Source organism: Colias croceus, chromosome 6 (genome assembly GCF_905220415.1).
Source record: "Colias croceus chromosome 6, ilColCroc2.1".
NCBI lineage: Eukaryota > Metazoa > Arthropoda > Insecta > Lepidoptera > Pieridae > Colias > Colias croceus.
The window spans coordinates 12,607,692-12,625,316 of NC_059542.1; the positions used below are offsets into that span (position 1 = coordinate 12,607,692).

At 36.2% G+C, this 17,625-nt stretch overlaps 1 protein-coding gene across 1 annotated transcript in view; it reads left to right on the forward strand.

The window, feature by feature from the left end:
* The window catches only part of LOC123692920 (glycogen debranching enzyme), a 51,557-nt gene that overhangs the window by 14,453 nt on the left and 19,479 nt on the right, over window positions 1-17,625 (forward strand). Inside the window, 7 exon segments of the mRNA XM_045637791.1 lie at window positions 7,165-7,281; window positions 9,520-9,666; window positions 10,099-10,241; window positions 10,538-10,670; window positions 10,733-10,853; window positions 11,116-11,248; window positions 12,155-12,420. Of these exon segments, the coding sequence (XP_045493747.1) occupies window positions 7,165-7,281; window positions 9,520-9,666; window positions 10,099-10,241; window positions 10,538-10,670; window positions 10,733-10,853; window positions 11,116-11,248; window positions 12,155-12,420 (1,060 nt within the window).

The window sequence follows — 17,625 nt, forward strand, 5'->3', positions numbered from 1 at the left end:
CGCGATGACTTATAGCGTATTTCATGTTCAGTAGCACCTCGTTAAGTCGAACCTCGATAAGTCAAATACCTCCAAATCTAGAAAAAATGTTTTGTTCCCTTCCCCTCAAACACCAAAACCTCCATTACTTGAAATCTTGACCCTCTATTAGTTGAAATAATCACCGAGTCCCTCCAAGCCATTTTGGTACATATTTTCACTCTTTAACCGTTCGAAGAAGTTTAGTTGATCTGCTCTTAAACATGCAATAACCTATCTTATTTTGCGTCCCTCTACTTTTATCTCCAATTCTTAATTTATTTTATTTTAATTGCCATGGCTAAGTGCACGTTTATATTTATTTTTTCTTATTCGCATTTGTTGCACGTATAAAAATGTATGTATCCAAACTGTGGATAATGTTGTTGGTTGGACAGTTATACCTGTATTTAGATTAAGTTTTATTGTACAATTAACCACTGTTCTGCTGTTTATTATCCCTAATAAAGAAAATAAAATAAAATAACTCGAAAAATTAACTTTCACCTTTGTATCTCGACCATAGCAACGTTTTATTTTACAACCTTTATCTACAACTTGATCATTTGGAATTTATTATCTCTATTGTTCGAACAAAAATAAGTTGCCGACTTTAAGAACTTGAACTTTTTTGTGTACTTTTTATGTAAAACAATCGATGTACAGCTGCTAATGAGCCTTAATAAAATAAAATAAAATAAACTTGCCGACAATGTAAGTACACTATTGTTTCTTAGAAAACATTTTAGGACTATACCATAATAAATTTATGACTCACGTAAACACGTGTTTGCATTATCTGATGACGAAATTATTTTTATTTTAATTGCCATGGCTAAGTGCACGTTCTGATGAGTCTTTTTCCCAGACAGATGAAAAGAACTCTGCGAACATATTACTTATTTTCAATATCTGTATGTGCTGAACGATTACCCAGAGTAAGCGTGGGAACGGACGAAGCGCGTTTTTTGTCTTTAATGTAAGACCAAAAAAGTTTTGTAGATTGGGGTAGCAACGCAACTTATATCGGTCAGTTTCCTAGCGGTCCGCCCCGGCTTCGCCCGTGGTACATATTTACGTTTTCTCTACATAAAAACCATCCTCGTACTTCAAGGAATATAATAGAAAAGAATTATCGAAATCGGTTCAGCCGTTCACACGTGATGCCATGACAACGCGAAACGGGTGCAGACCCGCCGCCTTTTTATAGCTCCCGCCGCGAAGCGCGTCGAACGCGGCAACTGATACACAAAAATAATCCTTATGGCTGCATGATTCTGTATTCACGCGCGATGACTTATAGCGTATTTCATGTATAACTTTGGTGTTTCTACACCGATTTACATGATTCTTTTACTATAACATGCCCAGGAGTATGAAGAATAAATGTGCCAAATTTGGTTAAAATCCGTCGTGTAGTTTTTGTTTCTATAACGAATATACAGACAGACAGACAGACAGACAGACAGACAGACAGACAAAAATTTTACTGATTGCATTTTTGGCATCAGTAGCGATCCCTTATCACCCCTTCATAGTTTTTTTTTAAATATATTTCATGTACAGAATTGGCCTCTCTACAGATTTATTATAAGTATAGATTAACGATACAACCGTTACATTTTACGTGAAATAGTAACTTTTCTTTTGAAATATTTTATAATGCAATATATACTTATGAATATTTGAATTTCTAATACTGTGAGTAAAGTACTATTTTAACGGATTTACCGTTCGGCTTTACTCGAATCGTTAATATTACTTATGTGATTTTTTGATATTGACTAAATATATCAAATACCCTCTCTTTTATATAGATATTTTTATTTTATTTCATTTTTAATGTGTTTTTATTACAAGGTTACAAGTGAATATTATTAATAGTAGGTATGGATAAATCCAAGGCTATCCTATGAGCCAACTCAAAGCTTAACAGGCGTGCAATCCATTGCTACGAATTTATTACATTGTCGTTATCACTAGGAATGGTTCGGAGTATAGTTTATTACTAAAAATTATCGAACGAGATGAGTCAGCTCAAAGAACAAATTATATAGGTATTATAACAGGAACAAATTATTGATGTTAGCGTAATTGCAAGAATCACGACGTGTCCGAACATGTCGTGATATGTTATAAATCGTCCGGGAGTTAGCCGCTCACCTGAATAATGATGGAATACGCACAATGCACATGTTCAGTAGGTACTATGAACGTACCACACATTCAAAAGTATCCGTAGTCTATACGTGTCCTTTTATGAGTATTAATCTGATCCGTATTTATGCGAAAATAGACATAGGTATTACACACGGCAATTTTGGTTTGAAAATTACTTTTATTTATATTACGTTTCCTATGTTTCAAATGATGCAACTTTTTGGTTAAAACGAGTAAGTGCCAAAATTTTACATTTAAATTCTCTAGTTTGGAAAGGGACGTTATCGTATAGTTATCGAGATACCTTAATTAGAAATTAAATTTAGAGACATTTCAAAGGATTTACTATTCACTTATTCTAACGTTTTAGAATAATATTATTATAAACTTGTACACCTTGACAAAAACTAAAAAAATTGCGGGTGAGCGGAGATTATTTTGTGCAATAAAACCGTCCTACGATGGTATGGCTGCGTTCGTAAGGAATGTTAACGGATATAAAGCAACTGAATGTGACATCGATTGTTTGAACTAAAATAAATATGAATCGAAATTCATTTTAAAAATTTTGTGTAAATGATTTGAATTTTGACTTTATTAAATAGTTAAAGCCTTCTTTGTATATATACATAACAATTAATTACCATTGTCAAATCAATTCTTATTTCATCCTGGACAGCTGTTGCTAGCATTGGAAAATAAGTTAAAGTACCTTGTTAATTGCTATATTATTATTTTAAATGATTATTAACTTCAAATTTTATATTAGCACCTTAAATCTTGCTCGAAGCAGATTACATAAATGTGGCCGCTAGGTTTAACCGCTACTCCTCGCAGGTTAGGTTCGTTAGCCAGGTTAAACCCACCCTCGCAGGGTGACTATTAAGTATTTTTGGGAAGGCCCTACTAATTTCAAATTACAAACATCCCTCGCGCAGCCGTCGCTCGCAGGGAAATAGGTGCAAATATATATCAGCCCTCGCGGGGCTTCGATTACAACCGTCCCTCAAGGAGAAATGGTGGAAATATAATATATCAGCCCTCGCGGGGCTTTTATTACGACCGTCCCTCACGGGGAAATGGTGCAAATATATATCGGCCCTCGCGGGGCTTTGATTGCGGTTGGTGCAAATATACAAAGGATTGATTATTAAAATGATCATAGATATTTGCTTTCGTCAACGAGGACCTACGAAAGTTTTAGAGATGACAGTAACGGATCTTCACTCTTCTAAGGTAGGTAGAAAAAGGTTTTGAAATATTTTTCACAGTGGGCCATCTATACAATATAAGTATAGTAATATAACCTTATAAATACAATAAAATAGGTAAGAGACGTTAAATAATGGGCGCATGAAATGAATACTTAGTATCCTAAAAGGTTAGCTTACGCTTATTTAATCAGGAAACCACCATTGGTTTATCAATTATGGAAATTGGAACTTGAACAAATTGTATTTACCAATGCAGAGTCGGATCGAATATCATCTCGCAGATGATTTGTGGCGGTGGTTTCGAGGATTGTCACCAAGCCTTGTGTCAACGGTATATTTGGTATCATAATTCCATGGCACTAGCCGACCAATTTTCACATAAAACAACCTGAAGAGATTTTTTAATCGCAAAGCGATTGAATGTAACAAATTACGATTGGTTATGTATAGTTGACCTCTCATAGGCCTACTTTAGTGCCCGGTCTTGTAGGCAATTCATTCGACTCGTTTATCAACCCATTTGGCCTCATTATGGCACCCATCCTACCCTTCACGAGAAAGCTCTGCCAGATGACTTCTCATTTCTTTGATTTGAAGGGGGGGGGGGGGGGGGGGGCAATAAATGCAATGCAATACAGACTATACGGCTTTTGAAACATTACAAAGATACCAGATAAGCGAACTAAACCTTTCTGGTTTAGTTCTTGCTCTATCGATATCCGTGCCTGCTTCTCGTGGTTGCGGTTGAATTAAGTTTATCAATGGTCATAAATGCAATGCTATACAGATGATATACTGCATTTAAAACATGACAAAGTCTGGTAAGCCAACTAACTATAGTATATATTTAGGTATATATTTAGTTCTTACTATATCACTGTCCGTGGCTGCCTCTCGTGGTTGTTACAGATGACTAAAGTAACGTGCTGTCTTCGCATCCACAACCAACTGTCCTTTCATAATCTTAAAACAGATTCATTCGACATAGCTCCCCACGAGTTCAGTTCTTCATTTTTGCACTCGCACAACTGTGGACAACCCACGAGTAGTGCCTCCATTGGTAGCAGTTACAATCAAGGGGTAACTAAGGTAAGCTAGCCATATTAGGGATGTTGGAACAACCGACCATATTCAGGGCAACTTTCTTTGTCCAGTTTAACGTTTAGACAGTCGTAGCATTCCTACGGAACATGGGATACGAAAAATGCCATTGTCCTGCAGCAGAATTCCTTAGCAATAATTTGTTCTCGTTAGAGCGAGCGAGGGTTGTAACGATACTATGATAATTCCTAGTCAGTACGAGGCCTGAACGACGTGTAAGAGTACCGCTATTTCAGTAGTAGTAGCACCGAGAAGGGTGAAGGTATTCTGGAAAGCAGAACTGAAGGCCCGGTCAGCAGCACCATCCACCTAATAGACAGTGTTTAGTGCTGCACCACTAGAATCTGACTCTGAAGGTATGAAAATGTGGAATACATTTTCCAAATATCAAATGTTATAGTCGGAAGAAAAATCCTATTTGCCTCCGTCTACCCAAAAGACATACGGAGTAGCTAGTAGAAGTTGGTAGAATTAGAATAAGTATAGTTAAAACCTTTGTTACTTAATGGATAAATTTGCCTCATTTCCTATCTGACGTTCATATAGCTGTTGATGGCCTAGTGTTATGCACAAACACTATTTAATAAGTCACGTTATGTAGTCCCGAGGCTTTCGGTATATAAGTTCTGATGTAAATTATAACTATATCTTAAAATTAATTTGATTAAAACTTAACGTACTTAGCTGTAGTAATTGCAGGTTTGGGACACAGATAAGCTCTTATCATTTTAGTCTCTAACTTCTTGAGTTTATTATATTTGTTTCCAGTACAGAGTTTATAACCTATCAGTTTTAAATAAATAATTCATGCATTGCACTGAAAGTACCAGCCATGTTTATATTATGATCGGTGGCGTTGGCTCTAAACATTAATAGATACCGCACGCTTTGGTTGGATGTTACATATCTGTATTATAATTTAAACCGTTTACCTGGTTTATTTTATTACCTTATCCAAGGGATGACCCTTTGAATTTATTTCTGACCCTAAAAGTAAAGACCAAGGTCTCTTCTTGTCCGCTAGTAGCAGGTTGGGTTAAAACTGTGTGAGTTGAGACAGCTGGTAAATCTATGTTATGATGATTCAATGGTGCTTCTACAGAAGTCTAATTGAATAAATAAAGGTTTGAGTTTGAGGTATTCTTGCCTCGTCGGTGATGAGCCGTTGCTTAATCTTGTAAGTAACATCTAAATGCGTAATTAAAAGTCGTTACTTGCTCTTTCGCAGATTTACGCTAAAGATAGTGGAAATTGTAGTAACTTTAACTTTTCAAGCCCAAAAGGTTAACTAAGGTACGCTTGAACCAATCTCATAAGGTCTAATACTTTTAATCATGATGATTACCTTTTTGGTTCTTATTTGATTAACTTTTCATCTGGGATTGTTAATATAATTAATATAAAAATTTGTGTGATTTATTGGTATACTATCTGCACACCTTACTCTTTCAAATAAAGAAATAAGTAATTACTTATGTACCTATTCAAATTCACATTGGCGTCCATATATTGTACACCAGGTGGGTAACAAACAGGTCTCAATAAGTAAGCTTCAAATTACGGTCAAGTGTTTAATAGCTGTGTTTTACCTGAAAATAAAACACATATTAAATACTTACCTATATTTGAAGCTTACACTTAACGTCCACCTGTTGAGGATTTCGACTCAATGAAGAAGATCTAGCGCCTGCACATTATCGTGCGCCAGCCGCGCCACCTGGTGGGAGGTGTGCCGTGTGCGAGAGAGATAGCATATATACAACGTGAAAGAGAGGGAAAATAGGCGGAAAAAGCTAGGTACCTTCTCAATAAGTAAGCTTCAAATATAGGTAAGTATTTAATATGTGTTTTATTTTCAGGTAAAACACAGCTATTAAATTGTTAACAAATCGTAAATGATTACAAAGAAGCTTAGATTTTACCATTTTGAAAGATAATTTTTTAGAAAATTTTTGGATTCGCTGTAATTGTGTGATACTTAAAAATTAAATTAAGTAACAAAAATAAATTCTTTAAACAGGGGAAGCTAAATGAAACAAAAATATTATTCATTATTTATTATAAAAAGTTTTCGAAATGTCTCCCTTCCTGCTCAATACAAATTCTGCATCTTCTGAAAAAGTTTTCTTTTAATCAATTAAAAAATTTTCTACCTATCTGCCTTTGAAGTCCAATTTTAGCAAAAGTAGCCCGATAAGTACTACTTTTTTTAATGATTATGAAAGCTGAGAGTCTGGCGCAGTTTTTAGATTTACTAAGGAGCCATGAAACTACCTATTCAGATTTTAAATTTAAATTTGAAATTTTAAGACATAATTTACTGACCGTAATTTTTTACTTCGTACCATAATTTTTCAAACTTCCATCAAAGTTACGAAGACGAATGTTTTAAGCATTAAAGTACAATACATTAGAATGGAGTTGCAAAAAAAATATCTCGAAAATGTGTTATACTTTTTTTTTGAATTTTTATAAGTTGTGTAGGTCAATAATTCTCAAAATTTAAGTAAAAAATTCATATCTCGAAAACTACAAAAAATCGCGGAACATACATAGGGGTGTTTCGGATGCTCCAAGGGGTGTTCTATCTCAGGACTTCCGCTTGACACTATTTTTTGGGACAGCCTGTATATTCTGTTCGGCTCGGAGACTAACGGGCGTGCGCCCTCAGGCTGCCGCGTGAGGCGAGCCCGGCGGGCGCGCTGCGGCTGGCGGCCGACCCGCAGCGCCGGCGCCGCGCCGCCACAGTGGACATGGACCTCGCGCTCGCGCTCTACAACACGCACGGGTCGGTATCTGCCTTTTCAAAATAATACTACCTAGACATTTTGACATTTTCTAAATATCGAAGTTTTCATTCATCGTTTTGAGTTTTAAAATCATTTCATTCTAAAATGTCGTAAGCGCCAAATGACGTCATACATACGGAGGAATACATTTTTTCCTTTGCCACATACCTAGTTTAAATTAAAAAAAAATCTTGACAGTTGACATTTTGGCACATTTGTCACTTTGATTCGTCAAGTTTTGTAAATATTGTTATTTGTTATTTGCTGATCCAAATTTTAAACAAAAGAAACTTATTCACAAGTACTGATGATGATGACTTTATGCAGGATTTGTTAAGGGGTGCTGAAAATTTTTGGGAAACAAATATACTATCCCAAAAACGTTGGAAAGTGCATCACGCTAACGAGATTTAATTAGAAAACCAAAACACAATGAAATAATTTTTTTTCTGTAATCGCAAGAGCAAAATAAAGAAACGGTATTTTTCTTTCATGGCCTTATAAAAAATAAAATGTTGTCAATTTCGGGGCGGCGGCGGACTCGCTTATTTTTGCATTTAGCAAAGATCGATATAGATCCATGTCGGTCAATAATTGGGTATTTGAATAATTTCTTTTTTGTGATAAATGGAAAGATTATATTTATCACAAAAAGTTTTATAACAAAACTATATTTTTTTTCAATAATTCAAAAGTTATTTCAAAATAAAAATTAATTTTTGAATCCAGTAGCGAAGCCACGCCGACAATTCCCGAAATTATCACTCATTGCAGTTAATAGAAAAATAATAAATAAAGTGTTTTTGTTTGATCTATTTAATTTTGTCATTATCTATACATATAATAAATCTGTAGAAGGGTCAATTCTGTACATTGAAAATATTGAAAAAATAACTAGCAGGGGGTGTTACTGCATCGATACCAAACCCAAATGTGATTAAAAAAATTTTTGTCTGTCTGTCTGTGTGTCTGTCTGTATGTGAAGACATCACGTGAAAACTAACAGTTCGATTTCGATGAAACTTGGTATAATTATACCTTATTACCCTGGGCGTAAAATAGGATACTTTTTATCCTGAAAAATTCCTAGAAAAAAAAATCTTAATTTTTCAGTTTTATCCATGGACGTTGTTCTGTAGAACCGCGAACACACGTTGCGTATTATTATAGGCATAGCCGTATTTGGGTCCAATAGATATTTATAAGATGTAATTGTCAGAGTTACTCAAAATGGAGAAATAAATCATCTACGCGAAGACCGACATCCGCGCGGACGGAGTCGCGGGCGGAAGCTAGATAATAATAATACCAATTTATTCATTTATTCAAGCAACCAGGACTTATTTTGTTAGTAACAATTAATAACCTAAAAATTATGTTAGTAAAAATAATACAATTTATTATGACTACTAGGAATACACTCCACTGCTGAAGCGGACAGTTTGCAGCAGTGGTTTACATACTAACATAGCAGCAGTCGGCTCGTGAATACATTGGGGTTGTCCCGCGCACGGCGTACGTCGCATTGTAGCGTAAACAGTTTTAAATACTCTATACGAGCTTCTGCAAACATCCCTGATGCGCTGCAATAACGGGGCAGCCCTATTAACAGCCGGAATGCATTATTGTATTGAACACAAAGCGAGCGAGAGATTATTAAATATTTAAATTTATATTAAAAATTTTGAACCTCAAAAGTTATCGTTCGTGTTTGTACCATTATGTACGAATACTACAAAGGTAACTCCTGACATAATTAGTTGATCATAAATATATAAACATCAGGAATATTATCAGACTTTGCCTTAATAAATCCTTTTTCACACATAGCTAATCGGAACCAAGTAACAACTCGTATTTTAGCAATAAATTTTCAATATTATTGTCTAGTCACGTGTAATATCCGTAAATGCTGCATTTTTACTACTACTGTTACTATTATTTTTAAAATATAGCTATGACATTATGACGTCACAACTATTGTGACCATTTAATGATCTAAGGTGACCACGCTCTAAAGTCGTAGCGCGTGATTTTTATTTAAATTTCATCAATTTTTAATTGTTTATAATTAACTGAAAAACAATTTTTTTGAAGTTTTGTTGTTATAACTATCAAAATAGATAATAAAGTTTTAAAATACCTACATAAAAAATGTATTTTTTTTTTTCAAATACCCAATTAAACGGTGCAAATGAATGAAACACTCGATATGGCACACTCGGGGGCGCGCGCAGGGCGGAGGCGGAGGCGGAGGCGGAGCAGCGCGTGGCGCGCGGCGCGGCGCGGCTGCGCGCCGAGCTGGAGCGGCTCAACGCGCTCGCCGCCGCCGAGATGCGCGACGCGCTGCACCACGCGCTCGACAACCTCGTCGCCGGCATAAGGTAACAGACCCACGACTATCTTATTGTTTTGCTCGACATCGATAACCACGACGCGTCCGCCGTGGACGCTTCAAATATCCATAGAATATTTTAAATATTCACATTAATAATTAAGTGAATATACATTAAATATACGATACGGAAAATATGTTATTTTGTGTTATTTACGATAACGACGTCGGCCGCTCTCCGCCATCGTTTCGAACGATGACGAAATTCGATCGACTCCCGCCTCGTGGTCGATTATTTTCTATTCTTTACGAATGTATATAACATTAACGATACCAAAATATTGCGACTCGACATCTAAAGGAAAATAAAGCCGCTTATTCGGACGAGACCCTCGATTGTCGCGAGTCCGACTCGTATTTGAGCGATTTTCTTATTGTGTATTATACTGGCGAGTGCGTGCGCGCGTGTCGGCCCCGGCAGGTACGAGCGGCTGCAGAGCGACGGGCCGCGCGTGCGCGAGCTGAGCGCCGCGCGCCCGCTGGCGCCGCGCTACTTCACCGCGCCGCGCGCCGACCCCGCCGCGCCGCTGCACGAGCTGGAGGCCGCCATCTACGGGGACGACGGTACGTGCGCTCTCTTGGAAAAAAATGTGTGCGTGTACTAGTGTACACACGTAAGAAGTGGAACTTCTTTATGACCTTATTTAAAAAAAAAGTAATTTACTATATGCAACTTTACAGACGTACGTCGAATCACGCGTGGTAGGGATAAGAAAAAGATGGCGCGTAACGAAAAAAATGTAACACTAAATTTTTTTCCAATCCCGATAAAGAAGTTTCACTTCAAAAACATTTATTTTTATTTACATTATTCCTAGTCAATCCGTAATAACATTCGTATCGGTGTGGCGCGTCGGCAGGGCGCTACGTGATGGCGCACAACGGCTGGGTGATGGGCGCCGACCCGCTGCAGGACTTCGCGGCGCGCGAGCACGACGGCCGCGTGTACCTGCGCCGCGAGCTCATCGCCTGGGGCGACAGCGTCAAGCTGAGGTGGGTGTCCGCCGCCCCCCGCACAGCCCCCACGGCCCCCACTGACCCGAGCGCGTGCGCAGGTACGGCGCGCGGCCCGAGGACAGCGCGTTCCTGTGGGCGCACATGCGGCGCTACGTGGAGCGCAGCGCGGCGCTGTTCCACGGCCTGCGCCTCGACAACTGCCACTCCACGCCGCTGCACGTGAGTCCGCGCCCTGCCGCCCCGACATACCTAGTCGTCGGACGTTTAAATGGATCGATACTGCCCTTCTTATTTTATATATGATTTTGAAGTAACTGTTTATATTAAGGTTGAGGTTTTGATTTTGTTTAAACCGAAAATATTTAAAGTCGTCGACGATTATAGTTTAAACTGAATGACGTCACGTTTTAATGAATACTGTAACATTTTGCGTTTATGAAGTTGTTTCGACCTCTCTCACGTTTGTCCGTGCGAGTGGCAGGTGGCGGAGTACATGCTGGACTGCGCGCGCGCGGTGAGACCCGACCTGTACGTGGTGGCCGAGCTGTTCACCAACTCCGACCACGTCGACAACATCTTCGTCAACCGCCTCGGCATCACCTCGCTCATCAGAGGTACCCCCCCCCCCCCTCTCGCTCCATATATTTTAACAGTTTAAATATAGAGCAATAAATTATTTAGTTTTTTCGAATAGTAAAAAAATAAATTAAAATAATAATTTGAAATATAAAAATAATACATTCATCGTTGAGAAGGTACAAGTCTCCCTGAAAAGCCAAAAATGTATATTCTATGTATTATAAAAAAACAAAATAGACCCGGTTTAAAAGAGTTCATTATAATCGGCTCGGCGAAAGATGATTCCTATGACACTGACAGTTATTTTCAATACATAATCTTGTAATAGCGTCACCATTAAATTAGAAACATATTGGAAGCGTCTAAAAATCGCATTTATTAATTTTTACGTAGCTTTATGCTATTACAATGACATTCCGTTGGAATTATAACAATTCTTAACATTTACGAGAAATTATTTCAATTTGACTTTAAACATTCAACAAATGTCGATAATGGAAATGAATACATCTTTTTTGAACCGAAAAATCAAACCAAATAGTGAGATTATACCTGCAAAATATCCATTTACCTATGATAACATAACTTATGTTTGAGACAAATTAAATGGGGACATCCAATTTCATGATAAAATATATACTAGCGCATATGTATTTAACGGGTTAAAAATTATGAGATATGTTTTGAAAACTGAAGTTAATATAACAACAACATAATAGACAGTTAAAAATGTAGTTTATAATATTTGTAATAACATGTTTACCGACGTAACGCGAGCCACGCCTTCGCCTATAAAATAGTAATGTATCGACCCGACCGAACGTATGATCATACGAACAATCACCGAACTGCCATAGGAATCGAGGTTCGCCGGGCCGAGTGTAAGTGAAATGCGATCGCACGGAATGGCGCGCCGCGTAACGGTTGTGTGCACTGTGCAGAGGCGCAGAGCGCGTGGGACGCGCACGAGCAGGGCCGGCAGCTGCACCGGTTCGGCGCGCGCGCCGCCGGCGCCCCGCCCCGCGCCGCGCGCCGCCCCGCGCGCCCCCGCGTCGCGCGCGCGCTGCTGCTGGACCTCACGCACGACAACCCCAGCCCGCTGGCGCGCCGCTCGCTGTTCGACGTGCTGCCCACGGCCGCGCTGGTGGCGGCGGCCGCCTGCGGCACCGGCTCCACGCGCGGCCTGGACGACCTCGTGCCGCACCACGTGCGTACCCGCCCTGTATACGTAAACGAGAATCCGATGCCGATTAGGCAATTGACAATTTGGAGTGAGGCCTGAACGATCTTGATACTGCTTATTTTTTATTTTGTCCTCAATATCGTTAGTCACGTAACGTAAGTGGATAATAATGAGATGTCCATATATTAACGTGTAAGTACATACTTACATGTATATAAATTATAATAAGTATACATATTACTTTTAGATAGGTAATTAAATTATACATACATATTATAATATTACAAATACCTATGTAATAATATGTATATATGATTATCCCATGTGAAAATGTGGATTTAATGATAGTTCAGATGAAAAATCGATTGTTTATTATTTATTTATAAAATAAAACAAATAAAATAATGTTTATTTTCGTAAGTATTAACAGATACACACATTACAAAATTGACATAAACAGCTTACAGATACTCCGTCAAGAAATATTCAAATACATAATATCATCCAGAACTGGAAAAAGATTCTAAGTATTCCACTTCCATTCTAGATCTTCATCGGATGAAGATGACGATTCTTATCGTGCTTATAATAATAAAACGCCCTTCGATTATTACTTAATATATTTTTAATTTAAAGTATCAAAACGGGTAAGTCCAATTTACCAGTCAAATCTTCCACGCGCTTCAAAATTGAAGATTGTGATGTGTTTGACCCTTCTTCATCCAATTTTTTTCTATACACATTGTAAACAACACCTCTTGCTTGTGATCGCAGCGGCTTTTTAAACATTTTCGAAGATTTTAAAGACAATATCCTAAAATTTTTTCATCAACTGCGAAGAAGACAAATAATTTGACAACGAATTTGATAGTTGTCAAATAAAGTTGCCGCATGAATATCGTTGTTTTATTAATATGCCGTCTGATTCTGGTATATCTATACTTATCGTAAAAGTCCCGTTTTGACGTTTGTCTTCTCGACGTAACGTATTTTTGTTAAAATCTTTATTTGATCATTTTCTTCAAATGAGTCAATTGTGAAACAGTCTTTAAAAAAATATATAATTATTATAATATTATTTTTTTTTGTTAACTTTTTTCTTCGTGATTAATTATTTTTTCCCTAATCGATTATGAATAGTTTGAATTTGAAGACAGTATGGAAAAATAATTATGCGCAACACTTAGCCAAGTATGCTGTATCCGGTGAAAAATGTAATTAGGTACTAATTACCATTAAGAATATTTCGAGCGGTAAAAATGGTATCGTTAAAAAACTTCATGAGCGTGAGCTTTCAAAATGGGCCTTTTATTATTTGATAAGTATAATAATAATGTCGTTCAGTTCCCACTAAAAACAAATCCCACCAAAAACATAAATGTAAAAATTGGAGCCGAGTTCAATCGTTGACTTAATTTGCCAAAAAAGAAATGAGATCTAATTAATGTGTGCCAAGTTCTGCAGACAGTCCAGAAATTTATTTACAAAGATGTATTAAGTTCTTAGGTTGACTGAAAACTCAATTGTTTTATTTTCCCTTAGAGAACAATGTTTATTCCAAAATATAACTTTTTTAATTTGAATAATATAATTATTTTCACAAAGCAAACAACTAATGACCTATTGAACCCCATAATTTGATGAGGCTAGTTTTTAGAACCTCACAAAATATAAACAGTATGTAAAACTAGCCTCATCAAATTATGGGGTTCAATAGGTCATTAGTTGTTTGCCTTGTGAAAATAATTATATTATTCAAATTAAAAAAGTTATATTTTGGAATAAACATTGTTCTCTAAGGGAAAATAAAACAATTGAGTTTTCAGTCAACCTAAGAACTTAATACATCTTTGTAAATAAATTTCTGGACTGTCTGCAGAACTTGGCACACATTAATTAGATCTCATTTCTTTTTTGGCAAATTAAGTCAACGATTGAACTCGGCTCCAATTTTTACATTTATGTTTTTGGTGGGATATCATTACTTTTTGTACAGAAAATTACTCTGCAAATTTGATTTACTTTATGAATATAATACTTTTTATATACGACTTTTTATATATTTTTTCTTGCGGTTTCTTTGTATGGTTTGTTTAGTATTATTTTTATATTTTCTTGTATGTTATGAATGTCAGCGCACATTGCCCCGTCATTATCTGCAATTTTTTAAACTCGTTTTCTGTTTAAAAGATTACATGATTTTCTAAACATCCAGCGTGAATTTGTACACACACTATTACAAAGATGCAAAGATCGTTGTAGAAGAATCGTCGCCTTACTCCATGACGTTACGGTATTGCCATGACGCGATTTTGAAATTATACTCTTAACGCGCCTAAAGATGTTTCACTTATATATTACCTACGCAAATTAAATCATTCCGACCTTCGACGAAGCCTTCTTCCATTACACTGAAATTAAAACTAAACTAAACACTCATAAATAAAGAATAAATAAATGTGAATATGTAAAATTATATATTATTGTTACCTGTATGAGCAATATTTTTATTACAATATTCTTTTATTTTACGTTTAATAACAGTTTTGAATAAAGAAATCATGCAATCGAAGTAATTAGCCCTAGGCCGCCTTTACACCTGTAAGTTTTACTTACGTAAGTCACTTACGTAAGCTACTTACGATAAATTTTCAAGTGTAAACACTCGTTGTAAGTAACTTACTGTAATTTTTTACAACTTTCGTAAATTTAAAAATTACAAGTCTAAACGTGTTCGAGTTTGCTTACGGAAGCGACTCGCAGCTTATTGAATTATTTTGATAAGTTGAGAACTCACCAATTTACCAAAACAATGTCCTCTAAACAAAAACAAAATAAAATCTGGTCACCAAACGAGGTAGAAGCTTTAATTACCGCTTTTGAAGCACGTCCCATACTGTGGGACTACAAAAATAAAGAATACAAAAACCGCGTCAAAACAAATTCACTACATGTTGAACTTAGCGAAATGTTTAATATCACTCCAGATGAAATCATTAGAAAGTTGCATAATTTGAAAGGACAATTTAGCCAAGAAGTGACAAAATTAAAGAAAAAGAAGAGCGGCAGCGGTACTAACGAAGTTTATGTGTCAAATTGGCGGTATTTTAATGCCCTTTCTTACGACTTGCCTTACTGATTTAATGTAAACGGGCGTGTAATAATTTATGTAAGTTTAAACTCACAAAAATTACGTAAGCATTATTTACTGTAAGTTTATTTTAAGTGTAAATGCAACCGTAAGTCAGTTACATAATTTTTACGAAAGTAACTTACAGGTGTAAAGGCGGCCCTAGCGATACTAGCGCGAGTGAGTGTGATGTCAGAGGCGCTTCGAATCTTCAGATGTTTCGCGCTAAAATATGTAAACTTCAATAATCTATATCTCAGTCATTTATTGATGGATTTCAAAATTTTTTTCGGCCACTGACTAGTTTTGATCTATTTTTTAAGACTAGTAAGGTGAATATACTATTTTCTATTTTTATAAACTTTTCCATTTTTCCATACAAACAAAATTTATGTCATTGAAAAAAAAAATTAAATACAGATATATTCAGTATTTTCTGATTTTTTCCTTTGTACACTCACTATTACCTAGTTGATTACAAAATTTGAACTTTCTAGGTCATCTGGAAGTGGGTTAGGTTTTGTATATGTCTATAAGTCAGTCAGTCTTAAAAATTGCGATTTTTGGATATTAATATCTATGCAACTGTTTAATCTGTATTTATGAAATTTAAGGTTCTTGTTTATATTGGGGTCCTTATTATATGTACCAAATTTGGTTTGTTTAATTTAAATAGTTTTCGAGTTACCTCGTGTGTTCATAAGTTTTGAGACGAACTTTGTAGTTAAAAAATAAGATAAAATATCAATGGCTGATATTTATTTCTTTTTCCAATTTTGAATTTAGAATGTTTACTTTTAATTCCTTTGATTTTCAAATTCATTTCTTTCAATTTTCTCGTGATGGAGGGAACTAAAGAATTACGTGCGACCGTGATTTCGCTGTTTATAGAGTAAGATCCCAGAGCGATAAGACATAACTTATTTTCTAAAAGATGAAACTTTAAGTTCTCAGTAGTGTCTCATGTACTTTGTATACCTGCGTGTTTGTGAAGTTTGCCCAGTGACACCTGGGCAGGTACCAGGTGAGAAAGGTGACTAAAAATAAGAGTTACTTTACTTAAATTTAGATGGCTGATTTTTAGATATATTTTATAGAATATCATTCTCAAATGGTATCGCAAGTATCAGACACTTTTCATGGACCAAAACTTTTGTCAGACGCTTTAAAGCTCCACCAAAAATAAATAAACTTTACTTATTTTTTAATGTCTGATTTTTTAATATGTTATCAACATAACTATTACAAAATTATATTTAATCAGTCAGACAAATTGGAATGACCAAAAATCCACTAAACACAAAAATTATTCGGCCGTGAGTACGAACGCGAGAGCATTATCACAGTTGACAGATATATACTACGTACCTAAGCTACGTACATACAGTTATAGAGTAAGATCCCAGAGCGATAAGACATAACTTATTTTCTAAAAGATGAAACTTTAAGTTCTCAGTAGTGTCTCATGAACTTTGTTTACCTGCGTGTTTGTGAAGTTTGCCCAGTGACACCTGGGCAGGTACCAGGTGAGAAAGGTGACTAAAAATAAGAGTTACTTTACTTAAATTTAGATGGCTGATTTTTAGATATATTTTATAGAATATCATTCTCAAATGGTATCGCAAGTATCAGACACTTTTCATGGACCAAAACTTTTGTCAGACGCTTTAAAGCTCCACCAAAAATAAATAAACTTTACTTATTTTCTAATGTCTAATTTTTTAATATGTTATCAACATAACTATTACAAAATTATATTTAATCAGTCAGACAAATTGGAATGACCAAAAATCCACTAAACACAAAAATTATTCGGCCGTGAGTACGAACGCGAGAGCATTATGCATGCGTTTCAGAGCGAGTGAGACGTCCATAGTAACACAATATACAGATACATACATTAAGGAAACTTCATACAAAACGTCCGAAATGGCTCACGAGCACAAGCAAGCGTGTTTACGAGTATCCTAAGCGTATTGAGGGGGATCGATAGTAGCGGGTGACACATCCACAGATTTTGAATAACAAAGATACGTAGTATAGAAAAAAGTTTAAAGTGATGTCAATTCACATTAAATAAATATCGATTGTTTCAGTTT